The 23,639-nt window shown below is 42.2% G+C and overlaps 1 protein-coding gene across 2 annotated transcripts in view; it reads left to right on the plus strand.

The window, feature by feature from the left end:
• The window catches only part of PRIMA1 (proline rich membrane anchor 1), a 50,914-nt gene that overhangs the window by 10,130 nt on the left and 17,145 nt on the right, over positions 1-23,639 (plus strand). For both annotated transcript variants that reach the window (XM_040068336.2, XM_040068335.2), the window contains exon 3: positions 18,578-18,707. In XM_040068336.2, the coding sequence (XP_039924270.1) occupies positions 18,578-18,707 (130 nt within the window). The remainder of the gene's footprint in view (positions 1-18,577; positions 18,708-23,639) is intronic.

Consider the following 23,639-nt stretch of genomic DNA (forward strand, 5'->3'; position numbering starts at 1 on the left):
CATTGATGAAGTGAAGGGAAAGCTCATGAGGCTCTGAGGGGCCTAAGGCCAACTAAACTTAGATGCTGACAGCAAAGGAAGAAGGAACTTTCAGTGAAATTGAGTGTGTTCCCTAGATATGTCTGTAAAGACCTGAAGGCGGTAGAGATGCTCAGAACCTGGCCTTTAATTAACTGTGTCTTTTTCTCTCCATCTGCTTTCCTCCTTGTCTCTGGATTTCAGCCAAGACTAAGACAAGGTGGATGGAATACTTGTTTAGGCAGCATTTCTAACCCAGCTTCATGGACCCATGAGGTTAAGCTAGTTCGAATGATGTTGACCCTTAAAAATCTGAAAAATTGCTGTTGTCAACCCCTAAATACTCTGTGAGCATGCAGGTTTCTCCAGGGGCATTGCAAAGAAGAAAGGACTTGGTCTGGAAGTAAAAGCCAGGCTTTCAAAACAGGAAAAGGGGGAAGGGGTTAGAGCTAGATACACACTGAAGTCAGTATCAGTTTTAACCTGTGTAAGGTCTTATGAAAAAAAAATTCAGAAGTGACTTCTTTAAAATGATACAAGGAAGAGAAAGGATGTTCTTGCATGTACTCCTCATTTGTTGGTGAGCAACATTTTCTGTCTCTGCTCTATCCTTCTCCCATATTGGGTGAGGGGTCCATGGTATTGCCATCTGCTCTCTGGATGGATGAAGTGTTCAGTCAAACATTGCTTCAGTCAAAATTTAGAGGAGACTTAAGCTGAGTCTGGATACGTGAACCTTTCTCTGATGGTTGAATGTTCTCACTTGGGTACACAGTGAAGTCTGTACAGCTCCTGACCTTCGTGGATGTTTGCCCTGAGCTGTCAGCTGAGATCAAGCACAATCATGTCAGTGCAAAACCAAAGTGAATGACATCACTGCAGAGGACTCTAATCTCCATGCAGTAATTGTATCATTTTGTTTTTCAGAGTGAAATCTTTATCTCTGGAGACAGAGCATCTAATTAACTAATTATTTGGACTGGTGAAAATGCCAAAATAAAAATAACCAGCTACAAGGAGGGTGAAACCTTTTGGCAGCTATATAAGCTTAGATGTATAGCTTAATTTCAGAAAGCATGCAAGATCCCTTCAGTGCAAGTAGGAAAGCTAAGGACATTCAGATCTTTTGGGACAGATCATAGATTCATGGAATGGTTCAGGTGAAAAGGGACCATAAAGATCATCTAGTTTCAGACCCTGCCATGGGCAGTAATACCTTCTCCTACACCAGGTTCCTCAAAGCCCCATCCAAACTGACCTTGAACACTTCCAGGGATGGGGAATCCACCTTTTCTCTGGACAACCTGTTCCAGTGCCTCATGTCCCACACACTAAAGAATTTCTTCCTAATATCTACTCTAAATTTATGCTCTTCCAGTTTAATTCCACTACCCCTTGTCCTTAGCCATACATGCCCTTGTAAAATGTCCCTCAAGCTTTCTTGTAGGCTCCCTTCAGGTCCTGAATGGTGCTGTAAGGTCTCCCTAGAGCTTTCTCCAACTCTCTCAGCCTGTCTCATAGAAGAGATGCTCCAGCCCTCTGAACATCTTCGTGCCCCGCTCTGGACTCACTCCAAGAGGAGTGAATCCATGTCCTCCTTATATAGGACCCAGAGCTGAGCATGGTTCTGCAGATGGGGTCTCATGGGAGTGGAGTAGAGGGGAGAGTCCCCTCCTTTGACCTGCTGGTCACACTGGTGTTGATGCACCCAGGACACACTTGGCTTTCTGGGCTGTGGGCACGCATTGCCAGGCTGTGTCAAACTTCCTGTCCACCAGCACCCCTAAGCCTTTCACGTCAGGACTGCTCTTAATCTATTCTCTTCACAGATTTTGTTTGTACTTGGGATGGCCCTGACATGGGTGCAGGACCTTGCTGAATTTCACGAGGTTTGCACAGGCCCACTGCTCAAGCTTGTCAAGGTCCCTCTGGGTGGCATCTGCTCCCTCTGGGTGGCATCCATTCCCTCCAGCGTGTTGACTGCATGACACATCTTGGTGTCATTGGCAAACTGGCTGAGGATGTGCCCAATCCCAGTGTCCGTGTTGCTGACACAGGTATTAAACAGCACCAGTCCTAATACCATCCCCTGACCCCCACTCATCTCTGGACTGCCACAGTGTGTGTATATCAGGCAGGAATCTGAAGAATAGGAATAGTCTGGAACTTCTTAAACTTTGCTTAGATTTTCAAGTAATGAAAGGTTTCAGATTTGTCTTGCTAATTGTTAAAACAGCCTTTCACAGCAAGAACTTGTTAGAGAAATAAACATTGTATGGCTCTAGGAACATAAAAGAATAAGAAATTAGTTTTCTTTAGGATTTTCTAGGTCCTAAATCCTGATGGTAGAATGCACAGGTTATCCAGTGTGGATTAGAAGAATGAGTTTGAACCTTCTGCTGAATACTCTCTCCACGTCGCTATTCCAGCAGGAAAGCTGAGCATGGTCCCTGATGCTCACCACTACATTTCTTGTACTTGGATGCTGATGTGTTTGCCTACTCAATGCCTAAAGAACTTTTGTCCTTGGCAGAGGTCTGATTATCCCCCAGGAGTTGAGGGGAAGCTGTGATTGCAAAATGAATTGAAATCTTCCTGGAGGCCACAATGTGTCTCCAAATATGAGATGCCCGATAATCAGCTCGGGTCAGTTTGATTTAGGCTGCTGCAATAGGAGTTCAGCCTCTCAGAGAGCTCTGAGTTTAAGTTTCCCCTTGGTTAGGCATTTCATCTTGTGATGGATTTCTATCTTTACAAGGACCCACAGCAAAGCTGCTGGCCCTGAGGTCTCATCTGGCAGGACCAGCCTTAACCTACTGCCCTTCTGCCTGAAAGACCTGTTCAGCATAGTTTTGAGATATTTGGACATAATTGAGGAATCTTGGGTGAATTTCTCCCAAGTGATGCCCAAAGGGATTGTTTGCAAACAGGCAGGGCTGAGTTTGTTTTATAATATGGGGAAGACATTTCCCTCCATCCTGCATACAGCATAGTGACTACCTAAACTGAACAGCAGAGAACTACAGTAGCCCCAAAATCGCAGGGGACACTTTGTCTCCTGCATGAAGACATTTACAGTAGTGACTGCTACTGTGAGAGAGAGTCTGGTCTAGACAGTGACTTTTTTTAAATGCAAACAGAATGCTGAAACAGGGAAGCCCTTCCAGTTTTGGTAACACAGCTGTCATGCTGTGAATTGCAGTCTTGTGTGAGAGCATTGTTCATAATTTACAAAGCAAAACCAAAATTTAATTCTTGTCGTCTCCCACATACACTTTTGTGTTACTGGAGGAATGTGACTCTCAGAACTGGCTGTAGGATTTGGAGGCTTTCAAATCTAAATTGAACCCCAACCCCACAGCCTGGAGCCTGGAGCCATGGATGATGGCAGAAGTAGAGTCTGGTCCAGGTCCCCATCCTGTTGTTTTCACATTGCAGATGCTACCTTCATTCTTAGTACAGTGAACCAAATAATTCAACATCCAAGACTAGATTAAGCAGAATTCACCTGTCTAAATCAGAAATGCAGTGATTGGATTTTCTGCCTCAAATTGCAGGCACTCTGATTTTATCACCAAAGACATAAAGACTTCAAAATCCTGATATTTTTTTCCATTTAGCACAGTTATTTCTGGTGTAGGAATAAACATTACATCTCACCTCTCAGTCAAAATGAGAAAATTATTTATGGTGAGGAGATTTGTTAAGCAGCAATCAAATACAAAATTTGCAATAGTTTGAGCATCTAAGATGTTATATTAAGTCTGAAGAGCAGGATTAGTGACTAGAAAGCAGGTAAGACTGGAAAGGTTCATACTAATATTTTCATGATAGGATTCTGCCATCACTCTTTCACCTAACATCTCCTCATATTGAATTGTTGTAAAATCTGTGTCTTTCTGTTTGAAACCCTGGTAAGACCAAATGGTCAATCACAGCTTCCAGTGCTTTCCCATTCCAGAGTTTTTCATCACAATAAATTCTGAAATGTTTTGTCAAGTCTAATTGTTATTTAGGGAAGTGATGAATACCACCACCCACCCCCCCTTCTCTGGGACCTTGCATATTTGTTTTGAATTTTTCATACTGTAATAAATTGATATAATGGAAAAATCCTCTCTCTTGAAAATGCATTTTGAAGTATTTAAAAGTAAGAGCCTCAGGCTAGTTTTTGCAGTGCAGAAATCAGTGGGAGTTCTGTTGTCTATAGATTAAAAGCATTGTCTAATTCTTAAAAAGAACCATCACATATTAAGCTGGTTCTGCAATAGAGTAGTCCTTTCTACTCTGAGATGCATACTCCAACATCTTGGTTTTTGGTTTTTTTTTTCCTAAGAAGGGGTTGGCTAAGCTGAAGACATTAATTCCTTCTGTGGATGGCAGTCCATTCGTACATGCCTACCGTTTCACTGATTCAGAAAATAACAAATCTTCAGTGAAGTTACTGATGAGTCAGAGGCTGCTGATTTACAAGTAATTGTAGGTTCACCTGCTCCTGGCAGAAGGAGTTGTGCCTCATCTTGACAAGTCAGAAGTAAATGCTTAATTGGCACAAGCTGTTCCAGCAGGAAGGTCTAAGCAGCTGACCTCAGTAAAGCAGACCTACAGAAATATGTTCTTGTAAGGGTTTTGTGCATTGCACTCTTACGGACATGATATAAAGGTGTTGCCCTGCTTGTGTAATTGCAGCTTAAGGGTAATATTTAAGTCAATGCAGCAGGTCAAGGAAGCAGTAGTCTGGAAATTTGGGATATTATCCCGTAGTGAGGAACACAGTGTCCATTAATACAGTATGAATATTGGCTAATAACTGATGCTGCTGCCAAAATCTGTCACTAATAATTAGGCAAGTTAATTTAACCCTTCAACTAGTAAATCATATTGCATTATAACTACATAAATATAGCAGCAAACTGGGGATCCCTAATAGCTGTTAAAATTAATCATTTTATTATTTTGAAGTGTCTTTTAAATGGAACTGGTATTTCATCAGCTCATTGGTTATAAACAATTTTAGCCAAAGATCTGTTCCTTGATAAATGCTGCTGTTAAACTGGACTTTTACCAATGGAGCAGATTCTCTTGAATCATCCCCGGACATTTTCCTTTCCTTCTGGAAGCGATGCATATTTTTACTTCACAGCCATTATCAAAGGAAATTGCCAGTGAAGCACAGGGAGGGTTTGGTTTGACTCTTGTTTCAGTTTGACAAGGTGCAGGTGCTGTGCCTCAGCTTTTCAGGGCATCACTGTACATGGGGGCTGCCCTCAGCTGCAGGTTCAGTAGGGAGTCATGGTCTGTAAAGCCTGGGGGCAGTGCAGATAGCAACCTGTAACCAGTTTGCTTGCATTTGTGACTGTAAAGAAACCTGTGCCTTGTCTTTTAGTTTTCTGGGAGTTCCAAATGTACTGAGTGGTGATTGAGGGCTTCATGTAAGGGCATTTGGCATGGTGAAATGCCTCGATCTGTTAATGTGGTGTAATTGCCTTTCTAAGTATTCTGTATTTTATGGAAACTGCATGAAAAATTATTAGTTGATAAATGTAATTTTACTTATATTAGAATTAAATTTACACCTGGTTTGAAAGGCCTTTCACATTTCAGTTCCATTTTACTCTGGGTGAGTCATAAATTTAATTTCCCTTAAGCTGAATCTGAATACAATTTGGAAAAGGAACTTAAGAGCAGTAGGTGTGGGAATTATTAATTGATCTCTTCAGGGACATCTTTAAGTGATCACTGTAGCCCTTAATTCCAGCAATAACTGGGTTGTTGAAGTGATATAAGGAATAAACCGCATAATATCAAACAGGAGGATTATGTTTATGTAGGTGCCATACATCAACAGAAATATCAGCTGCATAGTCAGCTGGCTGTTCCATAAAACTTAAGACATATGACTTGCAATATAGCTTTCTTTGTAAAGTGAACTCTTTAGAGCCAACTACACTTAGCAATATAAAGTGCCTGTTACAGTTACTCTCTTCATATAGTGAGGTGCCCAACAGGCAAACCATTTATTTTTCAGAGATGGACACAAACCAGTACCTTAGAAACTGTCCTATTAACACATTAGGAAAATATGCAGAGTATTTCCAAGTCTTCCACAATCTGTTTTAGGAAATTCAGTCTGCAGTTGGTTTTGTCTCAGACTTCCCTGAAGGCACTAATTTTGAGAAAGTGTCAGCACTAAGAGGTTTGTCTAATCTTTGCTGTTACCTAGAGGTTCTTAAGCTCTTAAAAAAGTTGTTAAGGATCTACAAGATAATGTCTTAATACCAGTAGCACAGAATTTTATTAACTTTGCATAGCTTGTGACTGATGGCACCACTCATGTGAATACTGTTGAACTCTCAGAAGCTGTGCAAATCTGGACTTTAATTCAATCTGTATATAAAACATTATATGGAGAAAATGTCATCTTTCTGTGGGATTGAATTTGCCAGCCCTGAGGTATCTCATTAATCATTTGCTAGTGAAAGACTCGTCATCACTGTAAGAGTGTAGACTCCTGAAATCATGTTCTAGCTGTTTGAATTTCAGCCTATATCATCCCTCCTTGGAAAGTCTGTTCACTGTGAGAGCTGAAAGTCTGATAAGCTTTCAGAAGGCCTGAGGGTGACATACTGTGACAAAGGAGACATCTTGCCCACCCTCCAGTGAATGGTGGAAGGATCATCCAGGGTGCTGCTTCTCACTGTTCACCAGCCTGCTGGGAGATCTCAAGAGACTCAACTACAATATCAGACACCCAGAGTTATCAGATCTGAAACAGAGATACTTTTTCATCCCTGTCAACTTTGTATTTGAGACTAGTGGGTATCAAGCACTGAAGATTATTATTATTATTATTATGCTCAAAATAATGGTAATTGTTACAGAATTGATCAGCTGTGTCCTGTCCCATGGAATAGGAGGCTGCACGATCACAGAGTGAGGACTGTGCCAGGAGTGAGATGCAGCTCCTGCAGCCACATCCTCACCATGCAGTGATGAATGAAATGAGGCAGCCTGAGGGGCTGGACATGAACCCGTGCTGAAAAACAGCACTATGACTTGTCTTATTACTCCCATGTCAGTGATGATACAGCTTCAGCAAAACCCATGTAAAGGAGAGTATATCAGCAGATAAGGGAATTAACAAGCTGGAAATGCTATCACTATATGTGCTTACAGTGTCCATACAATTGCCACTACCACAGGACCTTAACAGGCTCACCAGAACCTGCCTTCATGGCACCTTTCAGGGCATGGATTTCACCCAAGGGTACCTGAGGCACAGTGGAAGCAAGGGCTAGTTTTTTGAGGGCTTTTATGACCTAAAAATGCAGACAGATGCTGAATGGGCTTTCCATTTAGCTCTCAGCAAGTGTCCCAAGCCATGGCTCACTCCACCTTATTTTGGAGTAGACAGATGTTTTCTATGTGCTGTTTACTAATCACTTCCTCGCTGCCGATCTGAGGTAAGTGGTGGCCAGCAGGTCACAAGGGAGGATGAGGCAAGTTTTCTACTTAATATCTTTGCTTTTTGGAAGTTGCTTCCCCATCAGTTGCCCTCTGCAGTTGCACTGCTCCGCAAAGGAGCCTTTGTCTCCCAGAAATTCCTGGTACTGATGATGAGCCCATCTTCTGCCTTAAAACAACATCTGAAACAGCCTGAAAGCAAGAAGGGGGAGAAACTGTCCAGAAGACTCATTTCTTTTTATACCTATTTTACTGCAGTGGACCTGGGAGGTGATAATGGCTATGGGATTGAGGTGGGAAAATGCATGTCCTGTACCTAATGAGTTCCAGTTTCAAAGCAGCCCTTTATTTCTTTCACTGGTTCCTATTTTTGTTTGATGTCAAATGGCTCAGGGCACAGTGCCATAAGCCTTCAAGCAAAGATAGTACTTTTCCCTGGCAGCTTGAAGAAGTCTCTATATCTGATTCCCAGAAGCAAACTTCTTCCTGCCCTTGTTGAAGTTATTCACAGAGTCACAGAATCATTTAGGTTGGAGAAGACCTCTGAGATCCTCACGTCCAACCTATGACCAAACACCATCTTGTCAACCAGACCATGGCACTAAGAGCCAAATCCAGTCCTTCCTTAAAAAACCCCAGGGACGGTGCCTCTACCACCTCCTTGGGCAGCCAATCCCAATGCCCAATCCCACTTTTTGTAAAGAACTTCTTCCTAATGTCCAACCTAAACATCCCCTATTTCAGCTTAAGACTGTTCTCTTCTGCTATTGCTGGTTGCTGAGAGGAGAGACTGACCCTCAGCTGGCTACAACTCCTGTCAGGCAGTTGTAGAGAGCAGTAAGGTCTCCCCTGAGCCTTCTTTTCTCCAGGCTGAACAACCCCAGATACCTGTATGCATGTCTATGTGCATGTGTGTGTGTCCTTGTTAATGGAAATAAGCCCAAGTGTGCTGAAATGGCAGACTTAGCATGAAGGTCCAGTGTTTTCAGGCCTCTTTTTTTCTGGATGTTTTTTTCACTTTCATCAGTGTAACATGATGGGGTCACACAGTTTGGCAGGACAAGCAGATTATGTTCATTTTTCCCCACTGAAGAATTGCAAGTGCTCATAACATGCCTGTGCACATCACTTGCCACTGAAGAGTTAGACTGTGTGTTTGTGCAATGAAGTGGATGGTACTGTGCTGGCACATCTCTGTGTCTTCCAGTGGTGCCTCTGTTCAAAAGAACTGAGAACTACTGAATTACTGTCCCCAGGTCAGTGCTGTGCTCTGCTGTTCTGTCACAGACCGTGGCCTTGCTGCTGTATTTCCTTGAGTTGGTGGTTGACAGGAAGGTCAGGGAATTACAGCTAGTTCTTGTAGAAGTATGGATGAAGTACTTCTAAATGGGCCTGTCTGTTCTATTAAACAGTTGGGAAAGAAATAGCAACAGTGCTGACATGCAGCCTTGTGTTGCACATTTTATACCTACACCTTGCAACCGTTTAGAAAGCTGGAGCTACTGTTCCCATCCCAGAGAAGGAGAAACAAGGCTGGAGTGGAAATTGTCCCAAAATCACCCAGCAAGCAAGGAGGAGGACTGAGCCTGGAATTTCTGTCTTCTGCACTGACATGCTGCTTAAGTGCAGAGAGATTAAAGCCTGTATCAGGAAACTCAGAAGATTGAATTTAAGGTTGTATATCTTCATATCCCACTTAAAGCACCCTGGTTGTCAGAGTGCTAAGGACCTCTGGAAACCGAATTACCTTCTAAAATAAATGCCAGAGTACTAATTTAACACCAAATTCTTTGGCACTTGTGACTCGTTTCTTAGAGGCACCAGATAACCACCAATCCAATCCAATCCAATCCACTCCTGCATTTCACAAAACAGGCCACCAGGTCTGGCAGGGCTCTCCTGAGCGATGGCTCCCGTGGGGAGGCAGCACTTAGGACTACCTGGAGGTGTCACCAGGACTGTCTTGGTGCTGCCCAGCCTGGCAGTGACCCAGGGTGTGGAGGGCAATGTGACGATGCCCGTGAGGCTCTCCCAAATGCTTGTGCTGCTGCAAGAAGGAGGTTGCGTTGCAAGACACAGGCTTCAATTCTCATTCTCTCGGGACAGAGAGTGACAGGGTGTGATATAATCAGGGTAAAAACAATTCAGTCCTTTATGTTGAGAGAGAATCAGATGGTGAGTGAAAAACAGCGTCTCTTTGGGAGACTGCTGGTTAGAAAAACACGGGACAAAGATCAAAGGGCAGTGGCTGATGTGAGCTTGCATTGTAAAGATAAATGCCAGAGCTGAGTATTAATACAGAAGCTAGCTATGATGTAATCTCCTTAAAAGCCTTTTTCCCACAAGGTCTCTAAGTGCTACCGCTTCTCCAGATCATGCTTTAGAGAGCAGATTCTCCCTCTGTGCTCTCTAACCCTGCTCTCCTCTGAAAGACCTCAGCAGCTGAAAGCATGTTTTGCCCCTCTTTGGGGGGTACCTCAGTTCTGGTGGGTCCCATCAGCTTCACCAGTGAGCTAACAGGATTAAGGCAGGCAGGTCTGGCCCTCAGCCTGTCAATCATTTGGAGCACAGACTTTCCATTCCTGCTTTGTTTGACAATCCCTTGACTGCTCTGCTTTATGCATTGGCATATTTCCATATATATGTAGAACTCTGAACTGTTCTCTGGTTTCCCTCTCCAATTGTACAAAACCAAGAGAGGTTATCCCACAAGGTTAGTGTCAGCCATGCCAGGGCATGCTGTGGGATCCTGCCTTGTTTCTGGCCACAGGGCTCGGTCACACTGAGCTGCTGGGCGTGGTGTCACTGTGCTGGCTTGGGGCAGAGATCTGGCGCCTGCCTGGGCAGTCAGAAAGGGAGATTGCTGTTTCCACCCCTGTAATGTAGCTTTAGCCAAATCAGTTGTTTGTATTTACTCCCAAAGAAGAGGCAACACAATCCAGAGGGGAGGACTGGCCAGGAGTCAAAAGACATTTTGTTTTCCTGGCTTTCTCACTGAGGTGCAGTGACTTTGCACAAGCTGCTTCCCCACAGTGTGCTTTACTTATGTCTGGCCGAACTATATTTTTACCTATTATTATTTTATTTTGCTCTAAATGATATTTTCTATAAGAAAATATTTTTCTATGTATTTTCTATAAGAATCCCAAATCTGCCAAGGAAAAGCAGCCGCATGACACCTACCAAGAAAGCACAGTAACATGGAGCTTTAGTGAAATCCACTGCTAAACCCAGACCTAAATGTGTGCAGGTTCAATAACTCCTAAAGCTTAGATCTTGAGCATCACACTTAACCTCCCCCACCCAGCTGCTCTCTTCCTTACTGACTATCCACGCTCAGTTTTTTTCACCTGCAGTTCCAGTTCTGTTTCTTGCAATGAGCCATGCACTCCTTTAGTGCCTGTGACCTTCAGAAAATTCCTGCAGAACTATCCCTTTCCTTCACCTCCTTCACACTCCAGTCTCCAAAACTAAGCACAAAACTGAGTGTGTTTCTTGTTTCAGAAGAGAAGTGTTTTTAGAAAGGAGGAGAAAACTAAGAAGATGAGGCAACTGTGAGTGTAGAATAACAGTGTCTACAGTGTAAGAGCTGCGGGGGAGGGAATTTCTCCAGCATCATTCCCACACATGTTTTTATTATAGCCGAAGTTCCCGCTGCGTAGTGATTGCAGTATCCTCCTTAGAAGTGTAGTAGGAACATATGCACGGAGCAGCTGCATGGTATAAACTTGTCTGCAACAAAGTGCGATAAACAGAAGTATCATCTGCTACAGGAATAGCTGATGTCTACCAGCGTTATTTAACGTAGCTACTCCAGGGAGGCCATAAACCAGGACAGGCTTTCTGCTGAGCACACCACTGTTGCCTGGTTGTTCACCCAGCCGGCTCATGGCACGCTGGAAATGGCCCTAAGCTTACAGGCAACAGGAAGGGCAGAAATCTGGAAGGGAGTAAAAAAAAAAACAAAACAAACAAAACAAACAAACAAACAAAAAACAAAACAAACAAACAAAAAAACCCACCTAACAAACACAGCATGAGGAAACCTGACAGGGCTAGACAAGCCACTTCTTCCTTCGGCAAGCCTGTCTGTCCCTGATCACCAGCCCGAGGGTTGCCTTCTGCACGCAGCTGTGGCTGCTGCGTGAGGGCGAGCTCAGGGTTTCTCTGGCCAAGCACAGCCCAGGGCCTGTGCATTGGGGTACCGTGAGGATGCAGGTCGTGTCTGCAGTCTTGGCTTTCTGCCCCAGCAACAGACACCAAGGTCACCCATTTCCTGGTCAGCCTCCTCTCCCCCATCCTCCCAGGAAATTTTCCACTTAAATCCAAGAGTGTGGAAGGGAACACATACTTTTCCTGTTCTCAAAATGCCTTTTAGGATAACAGCTGAAGATCTATATTTGTATCAAGTCTAGCAGCACCACAAACTCCACTAGCAGGCTCTTGTAAAGGATTTGTTTTTCCCGTGCCGGCTGCCTCTGACTGTGAGCAGCCCTGGGTACACGCGGCACGTTCTCGCCACAAGCGTTATCCAAACACATCTGTAGCAATCCCTGCGTGATGAAATACAGCAAACAGAGGGGATGTTTCAGCTGACACTGACTCACAGATCTCTCCCCATGGCCCTGGGTTAGGGAACCAATCTTGTTCTCAGAGAGCCCACAGCCTCCCGGGCTCTGGAGACAGATCCTGACCTTCAGCTACAATTCTCTTCTGAGCATCATCATGCAGATGCTGGGACAAGATCCTCAGCTGGCACCAGTCTCACAGCTGGGTGGACTTCTGCTAGTCTACATCACTTTGAGCCCTTGGACCTTTTTTTATTAGCTGCCTAAGGCTTCGTCCTATCGTGCAATGAAATTAAGCAGCATTAAATCAATCAGCACTCACTTTAGGGTGAATCTGCACTGCTGGGGGGAGTGAAGGGCCTTATGCAAAAGTAGACAAGAGGCCTCAGGCTCAGGACTGAAATCAGCCTTCTCAAAAAAGATGAGCATGTGATGGAGGCTCTCTGTGCTCCTCATGTTTTACACAATGCAATGCCTAGAGTAAATGTCTGAGCCTTGGTGTATGTGTAACTTCCTCTGTAGAGTTTTTCCTCACAGAACCCAAATTAATTCATATTAATCAGCGGATTCATTGAACTCCTGTACTCCACAGGAGCTTGGATGAGATACCTTGATGTGAAGAGACCCAAACTGTAATAATTCAAAATCCTTCTCCACATTTAGTGGGGAGTTGGGATTGGACACTGGAGTGTTCTGGGAGTTTTTTTCATATACCTTGACATTTGAAATCACACTTAAACTTCTCCATGTTTTCCAGGCTTGTCCCTGCATCCCAGTGTGATAACGGCTGCAGGAATGAGTGTCTCCTCTGTCTTGCAAATGGAGATGTCAACATGCAACTTACATGAATATCAAAATAGTAAATAAGATTGTAGATGAGACTAGGACCCAAACCCTGTTTTAGCCAGCAGATTAACAGGTCTCTAGAATATGTGACATACACAGAGATTGCTGAAAACACACTCCCTGCATCTTCAGTTCTTTTTAATTTCCAAACAAGACTGATAAAACACTTGAGGCCCTTGGAATATGAGCCTGCCTTCAAAACAAAATCCTATCCTGCTTCCTAGCATGCTAATTAAAAGTGCGTGGCTGATTCAGGCAGCCCTACAATAGCAAGAGAAATGCTGCAGGCATAGAGACGGCAGGGTTTAGCCTGTTGTGAGTACACAATATCAAAAACAGGCAGATGTCTCATAAGGATGATTACGACAGCACTCTTGACCTTTCTGCGAGAACAGGAATAAAAGCAAAAGAAAAACAATAATCAGTTTTGATTTATCTTGAAAGAGCTCTTCCTTTTTTAGGCATGAAGTTGCTGTTGTAGGGAGGTGATGGGGGTCACTGTCACCCTTCCCCATCACATCAGTGGACACTCAGCAGCCGCTTGGGTCTCGGTCTGTGGGCGAATTGACAGACCTCCACTGGAGATGCCTCCGCTGGGACTACAGCTGGGAGCACGGGTCACTGCCTCCCTTAGCCACTTTCCGGCTCAGCCGTGTGTTTGCTTTGGTTTTGTTTTGTTCTAGGGTTTTTTTTTTTTTTTTTTTTTTTTTTTTGCTTTGTTTTGCTTTATTCTGTTCTGTTTTCCTTTGCTTTGCAGGGCTGGCTGCTGTAGGATCGGCAGCAGAAAGGGGTGCCGTGGTGCAGGCTCTCTGCCTCAGCATCACTGCCGAGAGCTCTCGGGGGCAGCGGCTCAGCAGGGCACCTCAGAGAGCACTTTCTGTCCCCTGACAGCCTTGGCTTTGTTACTTGTTAATGTCCCAGCATTCCCATGCAAAGAGCAATTAGCCTAAAAGCCATATGGTAATGGAAGTAATAACATGAATCAAAATAAATTATGGGAGCACTAGATTTTGAAATTTTGAGCATTATAAAACACAGCCACGATCACTAAAGATAACCTGATGGTGTATCCAAGGATTCCAAGTCTTGTTTCTAGAGTCTGTCTCAGGCAGTACATGTATCGCTTTTACAACATACACAAAACTATTTAGTGCTTAACGCAGAAGATTAAAACAGCTTCATCACATTTTTTTATTGGAAGCTCAGAGCAATTTTGTGAATGATCCACTGAGATCTGATTAAAAAAATCAGAGAACTTCTTGGGAATTTTATGGAAACATTCTTTCCAGTGATAGAACCTCTATTTTTGTGCCTAGACCTTGAGGGAAACCCTCAATAGATGAGCTAATCTTTTCTGGTATGCACATTTCTGGCTAGAGCCAGCTGTGTACAGATACCTTCTAACTTTAGAGTCGGAGCTGTGTCTGTATGCTGAGCTTTCAAAACAAACTTAGTCAGAAAAAGCAGGTGTAAGATTTTTGTGATGTTGAACAGTTTGATCTGAAAGCACTTTTTCGTTAATTTGTTTTGAATAAGTTAGATCCATCTACCCGCTGCAGACCCGAAATGGGTTTATTTGCTCATTGTATTTATTTGGGCCTTGTGCCCTTGGGAATAGGAGAAGTTGATGGTCCTCTAAAAGTAAACCTAACCAACATTTGTACATCATAAATTTTAAGTCCAAGAGATAAAAGGCATTGTACTCATGTGGACTTTCCAGAGCCAGAGTGTTTTCTTTACTTATTCAATTCTTATTCTGAGTCCAATTTCTTTAGCTGAATTTAGACCTCTTAAAGTAAAAATAAAAAGTCTACCTTAAACTAAGCTTTTCATTTAAATTCTCAACCAGAAATTATAGACTATGATAATGACTAATTATCCTTAATTATTATAATTACCCTATTTCTAATCTAAATATATTTATCTCCATTTGTAGTTGAGCACATTCCCAAGTCATTTGCAAACAGTATTCATCACCTTATTTTGGGGAGGAAGAGAAAGGTCACTGTTAAAAACCACATTCTTCCAGCAGTGACTTTCTGTTTAAAATTAGATTTTGAGACATACCAGTTCTCTAACTTTTAGCTCAATTTATGTGTGCCACACTTACTCTGTGTGTAGCTTTATAATTTCATAACCCCAGCATCACATGGAATTAAGTTGGATGTTATATCACTGTGTAAAGTTATCACACTAGTACTAGTACATCTATATATCAACTAGTAATCTCCTCAGAAAATACCTAGTTTGACATGATGTCATCCTAAATATATGCTGTTTAGCATCAATTATTTATGTTAATATTTTATTAATTAAATTAGATCATTATTTTTGCAGAATTTGTCAGGATTTCAGGCTGTGATTACTTAGCTCAACCTGCTTATCTTCTTTAAAATGTCATCACTTTCCTACCACTTTCCACTCAGCAGTGTGTTCAATGCGCATAACGACATTTCAAGGTTTAGCCGAAAAAGCAAATTTTCCTTGCGTTGCTTTGTACTGTGAAAATAATTTTCCCCATTCAGCTGATTTTGAGAGCAGTGAAGAACAGCCAGGAATGAGTCAAACCAAGAAGCAATCACACTCTGAGCAGCTGAAGCTGCTCACTTAGACGGTGATGGGTGCAGAGGGAGCACCGCCGTGGCCAGGCTGGCCAGCCCTCAGCTCTCAGCAGCCCGGCGGGGATGGCCACGGGACTTCAGGCACCCAGGGGTGTCCTCTGCTCCCCAGATACACCTCTGCGAGGGACAGCAGGATGTGGCTGGTTGTCTCTTTGCTCAAAGGAAAGGGCACAGTTTGGTTCTGACGTATGCAGCTTTTGGGGTTTTAGAACGTGTTTGAAAGAGGTGGTACAAACAGGGAGACAACCAGAATTGCTTTCCTGTGCTTCATCAAAGGTGAAGACGATGAAACAGCTGGACACTGACATTGTCACAGGTAGTGTGGGACATCTGCTCAGTGTGTTCTGCAATGATGTCAGGGTCTCCTGAGTGGAGCATTTGGGACCCACATCTCTGCTCTTTCTGGGTGTGCCTGTGAAATGCACTGCCAGTCAATGCAAAGGGGCACAGCTGCCAGAGGGTGCTGCAGGTGCCCTCACCCAGGGTAATTTCTCACCATTGAGAGCTCATTGACACCTGTGGGCTCAGCCCTTCTCAGGTGCAACTCCAGGTGATAAGCTGGGATCTGGGATTCAAGCACAGGATGGAGAGCCTGCCCAGCCCCAGGGAAAGCTGTGAGCCCCAGCCCAAGGGAACTGGGACATCACCACCTCCTCAGCATCAGGAGATCAGGGTGGGACTCACCAGGGGCACCTCTCTGAAGATGTGGTTCTTCCTGGGCGTCTTGATGGCTCTGAGAGGGTTCTTCCCTCAGAGGATAGTTGTAAGGAGAAATGCATTATCGACCTAGAAATGCCAGGGTATGAGGGCTATGTGAATACATACCAAGAAAAGCAGAAAAGTACATCTAAGTCGGAGTTTATTAAAAAAGGAGTGGATGTTTCAAAAGAAAACAAGATTAGCACTGAATTAATAAGGAGTAGAAATAGAATATAAATTTAAAATCTGTATGAAACCACGAGCCACTAAGAAACAGGCTTTGGTAGCTTCCAGCATGATTTCTTGTGCTTCTTTTTGAGTGTCCAGTCTGGACCAGGGGGGAAATGAACTGGATTAGGAGTCACTTCCACATTAGCAGTTCTTATTTTCCTGTCATTAATGACTGGATCTAGGAGTAATGTTTACTACCCAATCCCACATATATCTGTTTATTCTCCATGTAAAATTACTGTGATAAATCATGGAGGAATAAATGGTGTACAGACATGTGACAAGCCTGGCTTTATACTCTGTCATTTGTCAGTCCCATTTATTTTGCTGAGGAGCAACCCAGTCTCACCACTACTTTGCTTTATGACTAGTTTGGTTGATCCTGATTTTGAAGAAGAACAACGGCTAAAGAAGGATAGCTCCACTTCTCCCATCTTCTGTGATCCCATCAAATTTTACACGGCGCCTGCTGATCAATGTTTTTCCTTTTACTTCACTGCTCCCTTTTGTGTTTTTTCAGGACAGCACCAGGAGGGTAGAGTTGACCTTGACACTGCCTGCTCCTTCATGCAAACATTTTGTCATCTCTGAAATACATTTTTTTTCTGGAATCTTACAACACTGAAAGCTTTCAGAGAATATTAAAATCATTAGCTTTACCAAAACACAATAAATAATTCCATCACTCACTGAAAAGAGACTTCTGCAACTGCAATAGTAATAAAGCAGAAATTCAGTTGCTGGGGCAGTCTAGGAGTGAACATAGTCAAAGAAGAGGCTGGGAACCACTAGTTGTCAGGCTATTGGGTTTATTATTCTAATTGCTTCTTATAGTTCTTTACCTAGTCTTTTCCTAAGGTGCTGCTGCAGATTCCTTGGGGGGAATGTTGCCAACTCCTCTATACATCTTGCAACTGGAAAAAAGAAATTTTCTCAGCAATTGTGTAATTCATTATTTAATCTATTGAGTGTTAATCTAAGGGTATGTGTATGTCTTTTCCTAATCAAACACAGGAGACAGAGATGTCAAATCACAACAGGTGATTCTGGACTGATGTCATATTTTAACTTGTGCAGCTATTTGTGATGTGTATAACTGGACATTTGGAATATCAAATTAAACAATGACACTCATAAAAAAGCCTTTTGCTATATTCCATTCTCTCACCTACTTAGCTGAGAACGTAGATATACACAGTCCCATCTACTGATTCATTATTAAATGTCACTTAAGGTGACCAAAATTCTCATGGAATTTATGTGGTTGCACAGGCTGTGTTAAGGCTCTCTCTTCCCTCTGCAATGCACTGGTACTGCTCATGGGATTGTCTGTTACTCACCATCCTTCAGGAAATGTGTCCCTTCAAAGCATGGGAAAAGGAACATAGCCATGGAGGAAAATATATTCACTAAATATCACCAGATACAAAATATTTCTTGTTTTGAGTGGTACTTAAATAGACAATTCTATCCCTAAATGTAATAAGAAAAATGTAATAATAATAGCTTATATTTCCACAAGTTAACTTTTCTTAATATTAGCACGTCTTGACTATTTGGCTTAGAATTCAAAGGTAGTGTAATGGAAAATAAGCTTGTCAACTGTAATACTCTGAAAGCAATTAGTAAATGTAATAGAACTGATATTCTTTTAAAACAAATCCCCCTTCCTCACTCCAAGGTTACAGTAATATTAACTGCAATACAGATTGGTAGGCACTGCTTCAGCTCCCAATGAACCTCCCCTAATGGGGTTTGAAAACGTGCTCTTATCAGCATAATATCCCTCTCTAAAATTAAATCTGATGCAGCTGGAGATGGCGAATGCAGAGGAAGAAGATGTTTCCCACGGGTAGCAGAGCTGAGCCTTTCTCCTTCATGCTGAGTACCAGGTTGTAGATAACACTGACACAGAGAACTTGGTCATCAGGGAACTGTGACAAAAAATAGTACCAATAAGAGAAATTGATTGCTTGGGGAAAAGAAAGAAATGGGTCCTAAATGTGAAATAACATCTTCGCGTGTGTCTGTGATCTTGGTGTAGTGCTACTGTGTGAGTGACTGAAGCATATCTGATAATACCCTGTTGATTTGGGAGAATTAATGTATTTTTCCACTCTCTTTTTACAGCTCCCAAGTCTACCTTTTGTCCCACTGAAGAGACCTGGTGGCCAGGCCTGGTTATTATCATTGCAGTATGCTGTGCCACACTAGTGTTCCTCTTTGTAGTTGTCATCATTTGCTACAAAGCCATAAAAAGGTAAGAGACTCCAGATGCTTTTACTGTGCTTAGGGCAATGCAGCCCCACAGAGGCTGACCCAAGACTTCTCTCATGACACCTTGTTTAGTTTAAAGGCATCCAAAAGACAAAATGCATCCTGTAGCCAATGTGTGTTTCCATTGGAAAGTCACTTTATGTGCTGTATCCTGCTTGTAAAGGGTGTAGTTCAAGGCAGTTGTGGGCGTAAGGAAGAGAAAAACTAGAAACGGGATAGAGCTACATTGTTCAGATTAATAAGAACTTGCCCAAAGTCAAATTGCTGCAGGTTGCTGGTGAATGTGGAGAGCTTTGGCTTGGCCATGAGTAGAGGAAGGAAACACTGTACTACTTGTATTTGAACACTCCTCTGGTAATGTTCAAAATTTACATGTGAGATGTGAAATTCTTGGGCCAGGTCCATTACTTTGCATTTCAAATTGATGCAAACTCTTATAACTCAAAGTCAACTTTGAGTAATATGTGTAGCTTTTCATTTGAAGACCGTACTTCTAATTTATTCTTGCTTTGAAATTATAACCAACAGACAAAATTCACAACCTTTGTCTTTTAATGTAAAAGCCTGCGTGAAACCTATGTACAACATGTAGTAGCCATTTCAGCTCACTGTCTTTGCAATAGCTGCACTTGCCTAGGCCTTGAGTAGTTACGAAGTCTTGACTTCAGTTACACAGAAAAATACAAGTGAAAATAATTTCTTCACTTAAATCAAATTTCATATTTCTTGTGGAAACGTCAAAACTTTCATATTGCCATTTTAGGGTTCCAAATGCAAGACCAAAGGGTTGATTTAGAAGAAAAAGGAATTTGTGGGAATTGTAGGCCAGATGGATGAAGGTTCATTTCTCCTCTATTTTTTTTAGAATGACTCTGGTAACACCCCACAGCTGAATGTTTGTGGTGTCACGTTTTATACTGTGAGAGTGTTGGCTGGGAGCTATTAGTATATCCAGGTGACTCAGCCTGTAGCAGAGAATGCAGGATTCCCATCCACAGCTCTCACGAGACACTGCTGTGACATCTGAATCTCAGCTTGGATTAAATGACAGTTTTTTTTCAACTTCATGATTTCTGAGCGATAGTATTTTGAAGTGAGGGGGAAAGGGAAAATAAATGCAAACACTTTTCATGAAAAATATTATGCGTATGCAACGTGATTGCAAGATTTTTGTTGCGCTTCAGTGGAGACAGCACAATGGTGGAGCATTGGACATAGTTTGTGGTTGTTGAAAAATTTATTCAGGATTTGAAGGAGCATCAAAAAGGGAAAATTCCAGCAAGAAGAGAAATTTTCTGTTTTAGTTCTTATTAAATTTACATAAGTATTTTTGCTATTCTAGTTTAGCTAAAATGAATGTTTATTATTTCAAGGGAGCTGGGAAGCTTTCACTCCAGCAACTACACTTTGAAAAATTATCTTCAAAGGACTGAGATTGGCATCCAGTTGAATTGGTAACATAGTGCAAAGTCTCACGCTTGTGGTTGCTGGTCTACCATTGCTCCTCATTTTTATTTGTCTGCCCACTGCCAAATTGTGAATGATTTGTGTCAAGGCTGCAAAATATTTGTGAGAGCAGTAGCTCTCCAGGGCAATTTGTGCCTCGCAAAGAATTGCTTTTCAAATCTGCTCTGATGCTGGTAGATGGAAGCAATAGGTGGGAGGAACAGAAATTAAATTTAGAGAAACAAATTAAGAGCTGCCTTGCAAAGGTTTGGGGAATTCACATACAGTCTCGTGCTTTGTTTCAGTGCAAAGTAATACCAACACTTAATGAAGATACCCATTATTTGTTAACAGTGTGAATATCAACCTACAAGTCAGCTGCCTGAACAGGCATTAAGCGCAGAGAAGAGTGTAAATTCCTCTTAGATCTTCTTATTTTTGACATTCACACTGCTGACAAATGCTAAGCTGAAAACTGTTCAGATGTTAAATGGACAGCTATGAAAGAAAATCATGTTAATTTTAATTTTGCAGGGTAACTAGAGCATTTCTTTTCATCAATGAGTCCTTCCTAAAACAGTTCTGCTAAAAGAATGCCCTGAAGGGCCTGGCAGCATTCCCCAGTAGTTCAGGTTTCTTGATCCGCTGTAAAAGATATCTCTCAATAAATGCTGGGAAATAAGATCAGATGCTTCACAAGAAAAGCATCTCTGGCTTCAACACAGTATTATCACATATTGTTGAGCTGAATTGGCTTTAGCTACTGTGAGAAATCCTTCACTCTGTTTTTTGCTGGAAGGTAGAAGTGACTAGAGAAAGAGTAAGGGGATTAATCTGGGTGATGCTGAAACCAAGAATCCCTCCAGTGTGTTCCCAACTTCGGGCACCATAACCATGCTCTGGCCTGTCCTTTCTCATACCCTCCTCCCACCAGCTTTTCTCTGCACTCCTCCTCCTGGGCCCTCTTTCCTGTACATCTGCTGGAACTGGGACATCTGTCACTGCAGCACCTCTGATAAATCTGTCTCCTACCTCCATTGAAGAGGTGCTAAGGAGTGAAGTAACAGCAATCATCTGGTTGTAGGGTGTAACAAGGGTTAAATGCTTTAGCAGGAAAGTGCAGGCAGGTATTTATTTGCATTGAGTCCAGATCTGTTGTATTAATCCCTCACTTTCATAAGAATCAAATTTGGAGGAAAAAGAAAAATCCTATTGTGCTTAAGTTGAAATCTCATTTACTGGTTTCAAAGGGTCAGATCCAGTCAAACTCTCTTATGTCTGCTTTTCTGTAGCGGGGAGAGACGTAGTGACCTCGAGGTATCATAACTCAATTGTGTTTTTATTCAATTTATGTATAAACTGTGTGTTCTGGGGTAGTTTGTTTTTCCTTGTAAAAGCTAAAACTTGGGTGTATCATCAATTTTAGGCACTAAGGCGATTTGTAATAAAATACAACCTAGTGGATTGGTGCCTCTTTGTATATAATAACTACCAGAACCAAGCAAGTACACTACTCCTCCATCCCTGCACCTACCTGGAAATACTCAGGTTCCTCCAATATGAAATGGTCATAAGAAATGCTGAAATCCACTCCAGTGAATGAATTTGACCTCTCTGGTCCATGAGGGAACTTTCACTAAGTTGCATCCATCAACTTCAACATTCAGATGGGTTGAACTTTTGAGAAGATACATATAGAGTGATACTTCAGAGGTGCTTCATGCAACTTCTAAATGTCCTCTGTGTGTTGCTGGTGACTGCAGACTTGGATACTAGGTGATTGACACCCTAGGTGATTGGCACACCATATGTGTACCTGCTGCATAGATCAAGCACCAGAGGAGACCACATGTGATGTTATGTTGTGCTGCAGCATAGTTACTTGATGAAAGCACCCTCAGTTTGGCAGTGGACAAATAGCTATTTTCTGTGGTCGTGGTGTTACAGGGGTATTTCCACTACTTTTTCTTTTTCTTTTTCTTTTCTTTTTTTTTTTTTTTTAATGTAGATTTGCTTTTAAGAATCTTTTCCATAGTACATCTGGAAGAAAAACAGCGATAGTCAGTTAGCACCATCCGTGACATTTGTAGATTGCTAGGACAGGTTTAATCAATGGCTGTGGCTCAGCTTCAGTGTAAGCAGTGGGGCTTTTCCATATATTTCATGGATTAAAAAAGTGATCTCATAACCAGTGATTTCTGTAACACATCAAAGAGCAAATGAATAACTGCTTCAAAATCTGGAATTCTTCCAAGTAATTCTCTGCCATGTCTTTTTCTGTAAAAACCTGCCATTCTCACTCTTTCCCCAAAAGAATAATCAAGAAGTAAAAGCAGGAGGTATAAAGACAATTCTTAAACTATCACAGGGTGGAGAAAACTGGATCATTTCAGTATTATGTGATTTTTGGGTTTGGGCAAGTGCACTGTGAATGCCAGCAGTTCTAACAAACCATCTAGTATAAATCAATGCAGATTCAAAAACAAGCAGTGGAATTCAGTTAATTTTAATCAGCTCTGGAGGTGACTGCCTCTTAAGCTTTTTTTAACCTCTCCAAGTACCTGAAAAATAGTAAGACACTAAGACTAGAGGGAAGTGGGAAGTAAACACAGTAAAGAGGATTAACAAGAGTTGTTTGGTAAATAAGCAACTGAGATGGGGGAGAGCGGGACATGCAGTGTAATCCTATTTCTGCATCTCACTGGTGTGTCAGTGTCTGTGAGGGGAGTAAGATATTTACATAAAAGGGAAAAATAAATCCCTGTCTCCCTGTATAAAATTAAGATAGCAGAGCCATCTGTCAAACCTCGAAGGGGAAAGCAGAGCTGAGCATCCTGGTCTTCATGGCAAGTGATGCACCAGCTAATCATCCTGGCAGGGAGTGTTTCAAACATATGAAAAATATATGCTCATTATCCCTGGAACATCCCTGCAATCTGAGATGACCCATGAGCAAATCCCTGTGCCTAGTGATGTAGATTTCAGGTAGGATAGATCCATCTGTTCTCAGATGTACTGCAGGATTTGCTGCCAAAGAGCCCTCCTGCTAAATCAGCAGGGAAAGTGGGCTGATGATACCCAAGTTTTACATGATACACCTTTTATTCCCTGCTCTAACTTTGTGAAGCCACTGTTATATATATGTCTCATGGCCTGAGAGAAAGGTAACATAAATGCCTACATAGGCACTTCCTTAAATAGGTGCTGAGTTCACCTTCAAATAATAATTAAATGGAAAAAAATATTGTACTGAAATAAAATGACAGGTCATATTTAAACTGTCTTATAATTCATTGCTCAGGTATTTTTAGGGTGCTTAGTATTCATGTATGATTTATGGCCCCTGTATACTGCAAAGTCTAGTTTCAGATGCGGGAGCAAAGTTCTGAAATTTGGCATTGTTTAACGAGATACTTGCAAGGGGAAGACACTGACACTTTCTTAAGGAGGCCAAGAACTGGCAGTGGGG

This window comes from Hirundo rustica, chromosome 6 (genome assembly GCF_015227805.2).
Source record: "Hirundo rustica isolate bHirRus1 chromosome 6, bHirRus1.pri.v3, whole genome shotgun sequence".
NCBI lineage: Eukaryota > Metazoa > Chordata > Aves > Passeriformes > Hirundinidae > Hirundo > Hirundo rustica.